The sequence below is a fragment of the Lycium barbarum genome, chromosome 11 (assembly GCF_019175385.1).
Source record: "Lycium barbarum isolate Lr01 chromosome 11, ASM1917538v2, whole genome shotgun sequence".
NCBI lineage: Eukaryota > Viridiplantae > Streptophyta > Magnoliopsida > Solanales > Solanaceae > Lycium > Lycium barbarum.
The window spans coordinates 24,500,999-24,515,687 of record NC_083347.1 but is presented as its reverse complement, the minus strand read 5'-3'; the positions used below and the strand labels follow the sequence as shown (position 1 = coordinate 24,515,687).

The window sequence follows — 14,689 nt, the reverse complement described above, 5'->3', positions numbered from 1 at the left end:
TAATTTCGGAATTATTTATCCTCATTCCTCGTACCAAACGAGCCAAATGTCTAAATCCACTCCACGTATAGGTACAAATGATAGCGAGTTCACTCGGATCTATCGAAGCCGAAACGGCACATCCGTATTCTTTTAAGTTCTTGAGTCTTACTAGTATATAGAAAAAGCTAACCGATGATTATATCTGCACTTGATCTGAAGATACACTAAACGGAACAGGCTTTACTATCCTGAGGGGATTCACAATATATGCAGCTTGTTCTAACCAGCACTAGATTTTCGCTAGTTATTGTGGTGACACCTAGAATGAAAACGACACTCAAGAATCACTTATTGCTAACGTAATACTGTAAATATGTGATGATAAGAAGTACAGTTAATCTACAACTCCAAATGATCATTCACCTCGAGAGTTAACAGGGACTTTCACAAACTTATATTGTTTCACTATATTAGTAAGAGAAATAGAATATTTTGTGCAAAGTATTTATACAAGTCATGGAAATAACTGCACATGACCCGTCTTTCAATTCCTAAAATGAGCAAGGGCTGGAAGGATGACAAATGCTCCAATTTTAGTAAAGATATAGAGTCATTTCTCTGAGATACATCGTCCTGGTAGGCTTGCGTTCTGGTGTTTCTGTTCCGTGAAATAGTTATGAACTTGGCATTAACCTTCTTCAGATTCTTACCCAAGGGAATACTGCAGTCATCATCGCAATCTCCAACCAACTTAGCAACAAATTGTAGTTTTATAGAGCTACTATCACTTTCATAACCTGGTCAAGGTTCAAGTGAATGACGGTCAGGAATAACTAAAGGGCAATTCGGGACTCAAAACAATGAAAGCCAAATAGGAGCAAAGATGGCAAGTTTACTTGAACTCTTGCTATAACTTTTGAGCAGAGAGGATAATCGGGATAATGAATGGCCAAGGTCTATGGTTCCAATCCAGATGTTGACTGGATAAACAAAATAGAAACCTTTTTCCTAAAAGATGTTTTTTGGAGAACATGTTCCTTCATACCAAATACACATTTATTATAATACTAGTTATGTGAGGTCCGTGCTAAGCCCGGGCCCAAACTCAAGATATAAAAGTAGATATTTTAACTAAAAAAATATAATCTGTGTTAGTACAAGTGTACAACAACAACAACAACAACAACCATATACCCATTGTAATCCCACAAGTGGGTAATTATATAAAAGCAAAATTTTCATTCCACTGCTTTAATATTTTAACTTCCATTTTGATAAAATTATTTACTTCAAATCAAATGCGGAGCTAGAATTTGACATTTATAACTTATGTATCCTAATTTTCTGAAGTTATTTAGTTCTAAATAAATAATCTATACATAGTTAATGAACTTTTAAGACAAATACATAATTTAACTTGTGCAGCGGATGGAGCTGCTCCTCTCTTAATTAGGGATTAGGGGTTCGAACATGGATACGGAAAAAATCTTTGGAGGAAGCGTTCCCTCCGAATAGGCGCGATACAGTGCTAATTATCTAGATTAATTGGGCTTAAATGCGGATATCGAGCACGAACCAGAAAATCAAAGAACATGAAAAATGAGGTAGAAGGTTCGATAGCTTTTGAAAAGTAGACCTTAAAAATAAAAAATAAAAAAATTGACTTAAATAAATAAGATTAGGACCTAAAAGTAATTAATTAATTTTTTTAAAAAGAATTAGAAATTATTGTGAGGACTACAAAAGTCCCCAGGTTCGATAGCTTTTGAAAAGTAGACCTTAAAAATAAAAAATCAAAAAATTTACTTAAATAAATAAAATTAGGACATAAAAGTAATTAATTAAAAAGTTTTTAAAAATTTGGGAAACTCTTGTGAGGACTACAAAAGTCCTCACATTCCCTCTTATATTATATAGTAAAAAATAACAATTCTTCTTGTTTCTTCTCTTTCCAGCAGCTTTGAGATATCTTTGGATCCAGTCCATGGATCACTGCATCACTTTTTGTAACAATATCTAAGATCCTAGTTGCCCGTGCTTGTATCTACTCTTTACTTGTTTCCAAATTCAGTCCCTTTGTAATACTTCAGTGTGAGGAAGTAGTCATCATCAATTTGGATGTGACAATATAGGATTAAATCTAGAAAGAAAATATAAGATGAATTATGTTTTGGGCTTATGACTTATAAGGAGAAGTTAACAAAGTGAATGCTATTGCAAACATAGGACGAGATATCCGTGCATTACCCATGTTAATTCAAAAAAGAATAAAGACAAGATATTGGTAAAATGAACAAACCTGTCTTATCCCATTTAATCAACTTCACCCCTGTCAGAATTTAATCAGTGCATAAACACTGACAAAATTCTTCTCTTTGCCAAAACATGCTTTTCCTAGAGTGAGAAATTCCAACCAACTCATTCAACATTCTATAAAGTAATTCTGATAAAGAATCTGTCTCCGCATTGAAGGGAACCTACATCTTCATTATTGCCTCTCCTAATGATTGATGATGCAGTTCATCATCCTGCATGATATTGTGCCCATCTGTAATGTAAAACTAGTTGTAGCTATTTGCAGCCTGGACAAGAGGACTCAGTCCTGCACAAGTACAGTACAGAAGTAAAACCTTCTGGTTAATATACACTTTTATCAAACATTTTGAGATGAAGAAGACAAGTTACCAAAGGAAGACATACTGCTCATGAACATTACCTGCCTTTGATCAATAAGTTGGCGTCATTCTCACCCCGCAGTATCTATAGAGTACCTTGGCTGTGTGCTCAGCTAGCACACAAGACAACCCTTCCCATGAAACCACTCCCCTGAGGGATGAGTTCCTTAATCAAAGACTTTATATGATCTGTGGAGTCTGCGCAATGAAATCCTCCAGCAAAACCAAAGGCCTTTATTGTGCAAGACCAACTTCAATACAGTTTACCCAACACATGCAACTTTGGTTTCATGTTGTCATTTGCTGTCACTCTAACCAATTTATGCCATAAAATATCAAACAAATATGGCAATATGGAAAGCAATACAATAAAATACCAGGAGTATGGTACATTTTAGTAACGTCAGGTTGAGGTCGCCACCAGAATAATTAATTCAATCCTTACAAGCTAAATGTTTCCCTTCCCATACTTCATACACGACATGCTGAACCTTTCCCATTGCTTCGTCTGTTTCGAAATGCCCCATTAAGCAACATCTCTTTCTCTAAGTTAGACAGCATTTGATCTATCACCAATAACCATTACATGAACTCTTCCCATCAGCAAAAACAAAGAAGAAATCTGTATTTTTAATAACAATGGTGTCCGGGCCAGCTTGTGCACACCCTGACTAATTTACTTGGTAACTGCTACCTCCCACCAGTACAGGTACATGGGTAACTCTGTCCACACTATTTTTACAAATGGGAAGAAATCACCTAACATCTTGCTGGCTCTGCAGGGATTTGAAGTTTTCAACCCTGGTTTCCCATGGCCCATTCCAACTTCATTGACCGCTGAGCAAGTGCACAAAATGATGAAATCTGCAGGAGCAGTCTCATAATACTTTTTGTCTACCAACAAAGGTTTACATTGGATTTGATATTCTTAATTCTCCATACATTGTCCATACTGCTTTGATTTCATGGTGTCATTTGTTGTCATTCTAGCCAATTCATGTCATAAAATGTTTAAGAAATATGGAAAGTAATTCAAACAACACCAAGATTATGGCACGTTTTAATAACTTCATGTTGGGGTCCTCACCTGCAACACCCTTGCACACTAACTGCTTCTCTCCCCATACTTCAGACATGACATGCTTGAAACTTTTTGATTGCTTTGGTCTGTCAATGCCTCATTAAGTAGCATCCCTATCTCCAAGTTAGACAGCATTTGATCTATCACCAGTAATCGTTACATGAACATTTACCATCAGCAAAATGATGAAATCTGTTGGAGTCTCGTAATACTATTTGTCTACCAACAACTTGTGATATGTATTTGAAGGCAGAGTGACAGTCCCCACAAACTCGAAGGTTTTTCATTATTCTTATCGGCATATCTGATTTCCGTGTAAGAACAAAGGCAACTGCAAGTCTTTCACTATGATAGCTAAGGAGTTCTTCCTTATTCTCCAGTTCAAGATCATACAAGGCATATTTGATTTGTGGTACATACCCTGCGTCCCTAATCCTCTTGTGCAATTCCTTAAGTTTTTCATAAATTGCATGTTTATCTGGATGTGATTGATCACCAGCAACAAAAACATGAACACCATCTCTCATGCTAACCCAGCTGCATCCAACTTCTTTCCTTACCGTTGCTTCTCGCATTGCACGCCGAGCCTCTGCTACATCCTCCCACTTCCCTCCTGAAGCATACATATTTGCGAGAAGCACATAATTCACAGCATTATGAGGTTCCAACTCTATGAGCATGTGGGCAGCTTTCCTACCTAGATCTGTTTTACGACTGCTTGCTCGACCACAGGCTCCAAGCACAGTCCTCAAGATGAGTGCATTGGGCTTTAATGGCATTTTATTGATGAAGTCCTCCAACTTATTCATCTTCCCGGCCCGACCCAGGATATCAACCATGCAAGAGAAATGCTCAATCCGAGGTGTCAGGCCATAGTGTTTGCTCATGGAATCAAAGTAGTCCATGCCTTGCTCGACAAATCCTACATGGCTACAAGCTGATAAGACACCAACGAATGTGACATGGTCGGGTGTTTGACCTTCCAGCTTCATTTTTGTAAAAAGCTCTAGTGATTTATGTCCATGTCCATGCCGTGCATAACCAGATATCATTGAGTTCCATGAATATATATTCCGTACAGGCATTAAATCAAAAAACCTTGAAGCATAATCTATTCTTCCACATTTGGCATACATATCAACAAGAGCACTCCCAACAACGACGTCAGATTCCAAACAGGCTCTAATCGCACAAGCATGAACTTCCATGCCGTGCTCCAATGTTGCGATTGAGGCACATGCACTAAGAACAGAGGCAAATGTGAAGCCATCTAATTTCTGACCCTTTTGCAGCATAAGCCAAACTAAATCCATGGCTTTTGGTAAGACCTCATTGTGTAAATACCCAGAAATCATTAAATTCCAACTCACATCATCCTTCCTGTCAGACATCCCAGAAAATATGTTCTCACAGTCATCCATTTCCCCACACTTACCATAGCAAGCAAGAAATGTGTTTTCAATAGAATTAGCATGCATTGCATTATATTTTAGCACCAGAGCATGGATTTGACGAACAAGACCAATAAGAGAAAGAGGTGATATTGCTGAAAGGATGTTTATAAATGTCACATTGTTAGGACTCCATCCAGAACACATCATCTGTATGAAGTACTCTATAGCATCAGAAATAGATGTCTCAGAATCACCTAATGCGCCGATAATGGTATTCCATGAAACTATATCATGTTCTGGCATCAAGGTAAACAATATCTTGCATTCAGCCACACATCCAGTATCAGCATATAAAGCAAGGAGAGCATTAGACACTGAAACATCAAAATCAAGTCCTAATTTTATCCCTTCACTGTGCAGTTGTTTCCCCAATCCTATCCAATTCAGGCTTCCGCAAGAACTCAAAGCACTTATCAATGAGTAATTTGAAGCCATCAAACCAGTCCTCCTCATAGTTTGGAAGGTCGATAGTGCATTTTCAAAACAATCACTTTGATCTAGAGCAGAGATCATAGAGTTCCATGATACCGACTCCTTATCAACCATGACCTGGAAAACAGAATGGGCAATTTGGATTTCACCAAATTTAGAATACATATTAATCAGAGCATTTCCAATAGCAGCCTTAGAGTTGCACAAACCCGTTCGGAGAACATATGCATGAAGCTCTCTGCCCCTTATTTCCCCTTCTTCCAACGAAGAGAATTCAGGAAATGCACTGAAAAGAACCACAAACGAATCAGAATTTATCTTAACCAAGTCTCTCATCTCCATGAAAATCTTAGCTGCTTCTTCTCCCTGACCAAGTCTCACCAATCCGACCATGAGCCCGTTCAAGGACACTGCATTCCTTGCACCCATCTGCTTAAAAACCTTCATTGCTGTATCGAGAGACCCAAACCTTCCGAAACCACTAAGCAAAGCACTGCCTACATACAAGTCTTCTAAAAGTCCAGACTTTTCAATATTTCCCAAAAGCTGCTCCAGTAAAAGCAAACCACAATTAACAAGATTAGCAGCAGCAGTAATTAAGCTGCCAAAAGTGAACTCAGTTGGTTTAAAAGTAAACCCCAAATCCTCTTTTTGCAGATAAGAGAAGAGCTCAAATGCAGAAACCACGCCTCGCTGAGAGTAAACCGAAATAATAGAATTGCAAGATACTGAATTCTTATTCTCTATCTCTTCAAAAACACGCCAAGCAGAATCACCATTACCTGCAGGGGCGGATGTAACAAATTAGGTAGGGGTTCAATTGAACACATAACTTTCGACGCGGTGCATAAATTTACGTGTAAAAATTTATGAAAATTACAATAAATAGTACACATGAACCCACAATTTTAAAATACAATGAGTTCAATGCTAAGAATCTTAAAGGTTGAATCTGTAGAGTTTAACTACTGGATCCGCCTCTGATTACCTGCACAACTTCCGTACATCGAGATCAATACATTGGACACAACTTCATTAGAAGCATGTCCTGTTTTCAAAAGCAAACCATGAATTTGCATCCCTAACCTCAACCCAAAAACACCTAAACCCTGACAAGACCTCAAAGCACTACCACAAGCATAATGGTTAGGAATAAAACCCGACGAAACCATTTCTTGAAAAACTCGACATGCCTCATCAGGCATCCCATTTTGAGAATAACCCGTAATCAAACACGCCCAAGTGACTAAATTTCGTTCAGGCATTTCATCGAACGCCTCATGAGCAGATATCAAATCAGCATTTTTAACATATAGATTAATAAGGGTGTTACACAAATACAAATCTTGATCAACCCCGTGTTTTATAATATCCAAATGAAGTCTTTGAGCATCGTTTTCAGAATTTGAAAACCTGTATTTTTGCACTAAAAACTCACACGTGTCTTGATTTGTATTGTTATTTAAGAGATTAGTGGAGTCTTTTGATTGAATTACTGGTTCTTGGGTTTGATGAAAAGATATGTTTTTTGTTCTAGTAGAGTGATTATTTGGAAAAGAGTGAAGAATGGAAGATGCAAATGTGCTGAAAAAAAGAGTGGGGTTTGGATTTTGATGGAGTAGTTTGTTTCGGGTTTGTATCATTGCTGTCATAAACATGGCGAGAAATGGTTACCCCTGATTGAGAGGAAAAAAGGCTGTGTTGTGCTTCATGTTTATCTTGGCGCCATTCTCAGCGCTCTAAAAAATTTGGGTCGATGACTTCAAAAAATGCATGACGGTATAAGGTTGTTTGCGGCAGGGTGTGTGAAAATCAGTTTAACCGATAAATAGAATTAAAATTTTATTGATTTATAGATATCGTGTTATTGAGTAATAGGTTGTAAATTTTTTTTTATAGGGTTATTTATGATTTCAACGATTTAATTAATGATTAAATTGATAACCAATAAATTTATATTAAAATTACTTTTATATTCCTAGTTATATAATAGTGGCTTTAAATTATTTACAAACCCTATGTTGCGTTGGCAGTGGAGTGGATCTGCTCAAGTATACAATGCTTTAATTTGTACATTTATTTTGGCTTTATTTTGTTTGAGTTGACAGTAGAGTGGATCTGCCTTGTTATGCATGAGGGCAGTAGACAGTGTATACATGAAGACAAAGAAAGTAAAAAATAATTAGTGGAATATTTTCTTATTGGTTATACCAAAAATAGAACAGTTAAGAATAAAAAATTGATAACGAATATCTTATCGGTTTGATTATCGATTGAAGGTATTTATAAATCGAAAATTGATAAACCGAACCGATCGATAAATACCTTAATTCATGGTCTGGTACAATATTTAAATACTCATTTCAGTTCGATAATATTTGCTCTTTTTTTTTGGGTTGATAATATTCATTTTTTTGCGTGGATTGCCGTCTTTTGGGGTGGTCTTTAATTTTTGCCACTCAAATTGCTGGTCTTTAATTTTTATTCTTCACTTAAAAAGGTAGCCGAAAATATCCTGAAGTTCTGGGTTCAATCCCCGCTCAGTCAAAAAAAAAAAAATTGCAAGACAAGGCTTTTGCAAAAATATCTTAAGGCAAAAATGTCTTAAGGCATAACTAAAAGTTTACCTTATAAGGTAAGGTCTGCCGTCTCCGGCATAGGTTATGTGTAACTTCGCCCGAATAAGCATAGGTTCATAGAAACCTATATCTTTCGAAATTATTATTATTTTTTACTCTACTAGATTTCGAACCAAAAGACCAGCAAATTGAGGAGCAAAAATTAAAGACCAGTCCGTATGAAGGACAATCGCGCAGATTGCCCGATAATATTTGCTCTACTGAAGTGCTACTCGTTCGTTTCCATTTTATTTTTTATTTTTTGGGGGGGGTGCAAGTTCGTTTCTATTTTACTTGCCTGGGGATTTGGTACTTCCTTTGGAAAAAAATGTATTAGGGACTTATTTTCTAAACTATCTTATCAATTATATTTTAGAAATAAGTTTGACTACTACTATTATTTTATATAGTTACTTAATGATAAAAGCAATATTAGAAAAAAAAAATCCATCTTGATTTTTTAAATAGACAAGTAAAAAATATATATTCTTAATATAAGATCCAAGTAAAATGAAAAGGAGGGAATATATCAATATACAACTATTTAACTTGGTCGCATTCATCTTTTTTCTTTTTTCGATTTAAAAAGGTTAGTAATTTGAATTTATTCGGCCTGTAAATAGAATCTTACTAGGTTTCATGAGGTCTTAAATTTATTTTTTAGCGGAGATAATGAAGTTCGGTGATTTCTTTCGTCTGTCTAATTTTACTGGATTGAGTTATTCGATATATGTGTTGGTGAAAGAGGTGAGTAAGAACGAAAAACAATTAGAACTTTGGTCGCACCAAATTGATTATTATACATGAAATGACTCTTTTAAGTAGATAACAATGTTGGGAGAGGAGAGCAGAAGTAGAGCTTCGATACCAAATCAGTTTTACATAAATTGACTCTTTTCTAGATAACAAAAAATTTAATAATATAATAAAGTTTAAATAATAATCAAAATAACTAGAGATAAGGGTTAAAAATGCACCTCAACTATCACTTTTTTTTTTGTATTTCATATCTGAACTATTCGAAATGAGACTTTTCTACGTAAATTATTACCAGATAGTTAGTAAAACATACCTGAACGCTGGCATACTTGGGCTAAATTTAAAGGTTCAATAGAAATCACACTTAATTAAAGTGTCAAAATAAAAAATAAAAAATAAAAAAAGGAGGGATTGCATATGCATTAAGCGTATTTGAATTAATGATGCAACAGTATAGACTGGGTCACGCCCATCCAAACAGTGAACCTCTTTTCCATCTTCAGTATACCTTTGACTTCGTACTAAATTCCCAAAAGAAGAAGAAAAGAAAAACCAAAAACAAAAAAAGAGATTGTGCTGAAAGATTGGACCATGGAGAACCCAAAGCGCCACTACAAAAATATCAGAGAGTTGGGTTCTTCAATGAGTTCAGCATGCTAATTTTATCTACAAAGATTGCAACTTTTTGACACTTGGTAAGCAAATCATTCTCACCATCTTCACTTGTTCACCCCAAAATTTTTGTTTCATCATATTTGAATTGGGCTTTTGTTGTTTCTTTTTAATTTTGCAATTGAAGGTTCATTAAAAACTGATTATTCTACTCAATAGTGCTCATTTTTGTATCTGTGATATTCTTGAATAAATTCTCTATTTTCCCTTGTAATTTATTATTCTCTAGTCATATAGCATAGGTGCCCAATTCAAGATTTATTGGCTTTTCTGTTGTTTTCTTTCTTTGAAATGAAGTGGGGTTTTCTTGATTTGATGATTAGAATATGTTATTGGAAGTTTCTTGAAGAGTTGCTTTGGTTTTGGGAATAAAAAAGTCAGCTTTGAGGAACTTTTATTGGGTTTAGAAAGCTTGTTTGTGTGTATCGTTATAGAGATAATGGCAGCAAAGCCATTGAATGACATTTGGATTAAAAGACAACAATGCCCTTGTGGAGATTGGAAGTGTTACATAAAAGCCGATGGAGATGATCAACCAGCAGATGTTTCTCAAAGGGAAAAGTGTGAAACAATGTCGTCTTCGTCCCAAGATAATTTCTTTACTCCATATGTTGGTCAGATATTTAAAAGTGATGATGAAGCATTTGAATATTATAGCAACTTTGCTAGGAAGAACGGGTTTTCTATTAGAAAAGCGCGTTCAACAGAAAGCCAAAATTTGGGGATTTATAGAAGGGATTTTGTGTGTTACCGATCTGGATTTAATCAACCAAGGAAGAAGGCCAATGTGGAACACCCTAGGGATAGGAAATCAGTACGGTGTGGATGTGATGCAAAGCTGTACTTGACGAAAGAAATTGTTGATGGTGTAGCACAATGGTATGTTTCTCAGTTTAGTAATGTTCATAACCATGAATTATTGGAAGATGATCAAGTTCGACTACTTCCTGCATACCGAAAAATCCAAGAGGCTGACCAGGAACGGATTCTTTTGCTGTCCAAAGCTGGTTTTCCTGTCAATCGGATAGTGAAGGTGCTGGAAGTAGAAAAGGGAGTTCAACCGGGTCAGTTGCCTTTCATAGAAAAAGATGTCAGAAATTTTGTCAGGACGTGTAAGAAAACTGTTCAGGAGAATGATGCTTTGATCACAGAGAAAAGGGAAAATGATCTTTTGGAGCTTCTTGAGGCTTGCAAAGCCTCAGAACAAAAGGATGAGGGGTTCGTTTACAGTTTTACTACCGATGAAAATGGCAGAGTGGAAAACATCGCATGGTCATATGGACACTCACTTCATGCATATTCTTTCTTTGGTGATGCGGCCACTTTTGACACCACATACCGCTCTATCACCTATAATATGCTACTTGGTGTGTGGTTTGGAATTGACAATCATGGGAATGCACTTTTTCTTGGATGTGTTCTTCTGCAAGATGAGACATCACAGTCATTCTCTTGGGCCTTACAGGTTAGGGAAAGAAAGCTTGTGTGTGTTTTTTTTTTTTTTGGGCATCCGCATTCACATTTATTTGACAGTTGGTTTTTCTTCTATGCAGTCCTTTGTTCGATTCATGAGAGGAAGACAACCGCAGACAATTGTGACTGATATAGATTCAGGGTTAAGAGATGCTATAGCACGCGAGATGCCTAACACTAAGCATGTTATATGTATATGGCAAGTTCTCTCAAAATTATCTAGTTGGTTCTCCTTGCCCCTTGGATTACAGTATCCAGATTTTAAATCTGAGTTTGATATGTTGTGTCGACTGGAAAATGTAGAGGACTTTGAGCATCAATGGAATCAACTGGTTGCTCGGTTTGGACTTGGTTCAGATAAGCACATCGCTCTTCTTCTCTCTTATCGAGCATCCTGGCCAATTTCTTACATGCGGAACTTTTTCCTGGCCCGAACAATGACCATTGAGTATTGGAAAATGGTAGAGACATTCATGAAGAATATCTTGAGCCCTCAATCAAGCTTACTCTTATTCTTTGAGCAGGTACAATATAGTTATAATCTGGGGTTCACATGAACCTAGTAGCTTTTGTCCATCCCCTGTATATGTATTAGAAAGATCCATTAAGCATCTATAAATATTTGACTGTGAACCCAGTTATTGTTGTATATTAACTTTAGGTCCTCAAAAAAAAAATTACCTCAAAAAAATTAACTTTAGGTCATTATAGGAACCCATAAGTTTCAAATCCTAGATCCGCCTCTGCACTTATAATTATTTAACTTTGCTTTATTGACATGTCTAGTACATGATTTGATGACAAATTCTGCACACTTTAAACTGTTGCAGGTTGGTTTAGTCACCAACTTTGGGAATCACAAGAAGGAAAAGCAACTTTATATCCCTGCTAAGACTTGCCTACCTCTTGAAGAACATGCTAGGAGCATTCTTACGCCTTATGCTTTCAATGTCATGCAGCATGAGATTATGCTATCCATGCAGTACTCAATAACGGAAATGGCTAATAGCTCATATCTTGTGAGGCATTACAAGAAGATGGAAGCAGAGTGTCTTGTGATTTGGATTCATGAAGATGAGCAAGTTCACTGTTCTTGTAAGGAATTTGAGCATTCTGGCATTTTGTGCCGACATTCAATACGAGTGCTAGTATCTAAGAACTACTTTCAAATCCCAGAAAAATATTATCCACTTCGATGGAGACTAGAGAGTTCCTTAGCTCTGCTGGATGATTCAGTTGTTCAAAGTAGTGCTAATGAGTATTCTCAAGTTTTCCATGATCTTAGTGGAAGTCTATATTCAGAATCATTCATGTCTAAACAGCGTATTAATTATGTTAATAGAGAGCTCAAACAGCTCCTTGAGCATGTACAGAATATGCCTACTGTGGATGAAGTTGCTGTGAGTTCAGCACCTATCAATGTCAGCGGGCTCTAGCGCTTACGATGTATTGCCTGGTGGCTACTTTAGCAATACTAGGGAACTAAAGATTTTGGGAGGAACATTTGAGAAAGAAATTAGGCTGTATGTACTTTTAGTTTGTAGCAAAAAAGTTAACAGTTTCAACGTGGAAAACCACGTAGAGTCGGTAAAAAGCAAATTCTTCTTAATTTTCAGCAGGCTTTCTTTCGATGATTTTTTTGCTCTTTGCTTGCTCTTGGAGTTGACTAATGGCTGAATAGAAACGCATGAGTCATAAAAAGTATCATGTCACCATGTACATTTCCTTTGGAGGTGACTTTCACTAATGGGATTCAGTTGTATTTTAGTTTATCGCTCAACTTAACAAATTATTTATTTATTTATTTTGGTCAAATGTATAAATTTTATTCAACCAAATTGAGCACAATTACACTACTAGTCCTTTTTGACTCCAGGTACCGCTTCAAGTAAAGATCCAAATGTAAACTAACTTGTATTACAAGGATTCCTATCTATATCTATACAATGTAGTTAGGGATATCCTTGCATAGTATTCAATACTCCTGTCCATTTGTACTGTTTTTGTCCAGCAATATGCAGTTTCAGTGCAATTTCCTTCAAGATAGTCACACTGTCCCTCTTTTTTTGTTGGAATCTCCGACCATTTCACTCTATCCAAATATGATAAACAGTTGCAGCATATAAGAAACCCAGTATGTTGTTCTTAGGCAACCTGTTGTTAACCACTTCAGACAGCCACCTGATTTCTTCCTCCCAGGAAAGCGCCTGCCTTTGAACACCTAACCAATTCAACAGTTTTGACCATTTTTGTGTGCCAAAAGAGCACTCATGTAATAAATGAGCAAGAGTCTCTTCAGTTTGAGCATTACACAATACACAATTAGCGTCGACATTTATGCCCCATTTTGCTACCCTGTCAACAGTTGATAGTCTTTTGTGGAGAGCTAACCAAAGAATGAAGCTATGCTTGGGAATGAGTCCTTTTACCAGTGCAAGTTTCTTCCAGGCAACTTTGGGATACTGAGGAAGAAAATACTGGTATGCCTTTTTAATGCTGAAACCAGTTGAGTCTACAAATTTATCCAGCTTATATATACATGATGTACCAGCAACTAACCATGATCTTGCATCAAACACTTTTCGAACCAACCCACTTGATTGCTTAGGTGTCTGAATTGTTTCTACAGACCCTCTTTTGATGTAGAAACTGTGCACCAATTGGACCCATAGCTTGTCTTTCTTTTTTGCCACTGCCCATAACAACTTGAGAAGTGCTGCTTTATACTAGTTGTAGAAGTTCAGGATATTGAGCCCCCCAGTGGATTTAGGCTGACATATTGTATCCCAAGCCACTAGGGCCTTTTTATAATGATCACCCGAGCCTGTACAAAGGAAATTTCTGCAGATGCTTGTGACTATTCCAGTAATTTTCTTAGGCAAGTAAGTTTGCATCTCAAAAAAGCACACTCTTAATCAACCGGACCCTTCCACTATAAGAGAGAAATCTTGAAGTCCAACATCTCACCCTAGCCGCAATTCTCTCAACCAGTGGCATACACTGACTGATGGATAGTTTCCTGGCTAACAATGGCACTCCTAAGTATTTCAATGGCATGGTTCCCAAGGAGAACTCTACTCAACATTTGGTTCCCTGAGTCACCCCAGCCACATAGAACGAGCTTCTTTCCATATTTGCCTTGAGTCAAGATACATTGGAGAAATGATTAAAAGCTGCCAACAAAAGTCGTATGGAAGATCTGTCAGCCCTGCAATACATAAGCAAGTCATCTGCAAAGCGGGCATGCACCAATGCCATTTTTCACATTTGGGATTGAAGTTGAAATCAGGATTCAATTTTAATGTTACTCACTTGAATAATTATTCTCCTTTATAATGTGGATTTCCTAACTGCAAAATAAGCTTCGTTGATGGAAGCCCGGTGATGATGTTGTTGCTATGTCCAGAAATTTCCTCTGTACGGAAAGATTTAAAAGGAGAAGTTCAGAGATTGATGTATTTCTTGGTCAAAGGTTTTCTGTAAATGAGTGGGAGACTTGCAAAGGTAAGTCATATAGAATAGTTGGAGTTTTTCATGTCTTTT

General features: G+C 36.7%; 2 protein-coding genes across 5 annotated transcripts; one reads left to right on the top strand and one right to left on the bottom strand.

Moving 5' to 3' along the window:
• Nucleotides 1-371: 371 nt before the first annotated feature.
• Nucleotides 372-7,466, bottom strand: LOC132618184 (putative pentatricopeptide repeat-containing protein At5g09950). 3 transcript variants are annotated; one of them, XM_060333248.1, is made up of 6 exons: nucleotides 6,613-7,466; nucleotides 2,699-6,406; nucleotides 2,464-2,584; nucleotides 2,282-2,376; nucleotides 879-2,122; nucleotides 372-779 (listed from the first exon to the last, which is right to left on the bottom strand). In XM_060333248.1, the coding sequence occupies exons 1-2, from the start codon at nucleotides 7,280-7,282 to the stop codon at nucleotides 3,882-3,884; spliced, it is 3,195 nt and encodes a 1,064-aa protein (XP_060189231.1). In that variant the 5' UTR covers nucleotides 7,283-7,466; the 3' UTR covers nucleotides 372-779; nucleotides 879-2,122; nucleotides 2,282-2,376; nucleotides 2,464-2,584; nucleotides 2,699-3,881. The 3 variants fall into 3 exon arrangements, with proteins under 3 accessions (XP_060189231.1, XP_060189229.1, XP_060189230.1); XM_060333246.1 differs by having other exon boundaries at nucleotides 2,282-2,584; XM_060333247.1 differs by lacking the exon at nucleotides 879-2,122 and having other exon boundaries at nucleotides 2,282-2,584.
• Nucleotides 7,467-9,444: 1,978 nt separating this feature from the next.
• LOC132617317 (putative protein FAR1-RELATED SEQUENCE 10) lies at nucleotides 9,445-12,918 on the top strand. 2 transcript variants are annotated; one of them, XM_060332294.1, is made up of 4 exons: nucleotides 9,445-9,696; nucleotides 9,997-11,138; nucleotides 11,227-11,670; nucleotides 11,977-12,918. In XM_060332294.1, exons 2-4 carry the CDS (start codon nucleotides 10,113-10,115, stop codon nucleotides 12,580-12,582), a joined length of 2,076 nt encoding a protein of 691 aa, XP_060188277.1. In that variant the 5' UTR covers nucleotides 9,445-9,696; nucleotides 9,997-10,112; the 3' UTR covers nucleotides 12,583-12,918. The 2 variants fall into 2 exon arrangements, with proteins under 2 accessions (XP_060188277.1, XP_060188276.1); XM_060332293.1 differs by having other exon boundaries at nucleotides 9,445-11,138.
• Nucleotides 12,919-14,689: the final 1,771 nt, after the last annotated feature.

What these genes read in the sequence shown, in the direction of transcription:
- LOC132618184 (XM_060333246.1), bottom strand. Translation starts at nt 7,282, where the DNA reads ATGTTTATGACAGCAATGATACAAACCCGAAACAAACTACTCCATCAA. An exon ending in GATGTACGGAAGTTGTGCAG is followed by an intron (nt 6,407 to 6,612) that starts GTAATCAGAGGC and finishes CCGCCCCTGCAG; the next exon opens with GTAATGGTGATTCTGCTTGG.
- LOC132617317 (XM_060332294.1), top strand. Translation starts at nt 10,113, where the DNA reads ATGGCAGCAAAGCCATTGAATGACATTTGGATTAAAAGACAACAATGC. An exon ending in CATTCTCTTGGGCCTTACAG is followed by an intron (nt 11,139 to 11,226) that starts GTTAGGGAAAGA and finishes TCTTCTATGCAG; the next exon opens with TCCTTTGTTCGATTCATGAG. An exon ending in TACTCTTATTCTTTGAGCAG is followed by an intron (nt 11,671 to 11,976) that starts GTACAATATAGT and finishes AAACTGTTGCAG; the next exon opens with GTTGGTTTAGTCACCAACTT.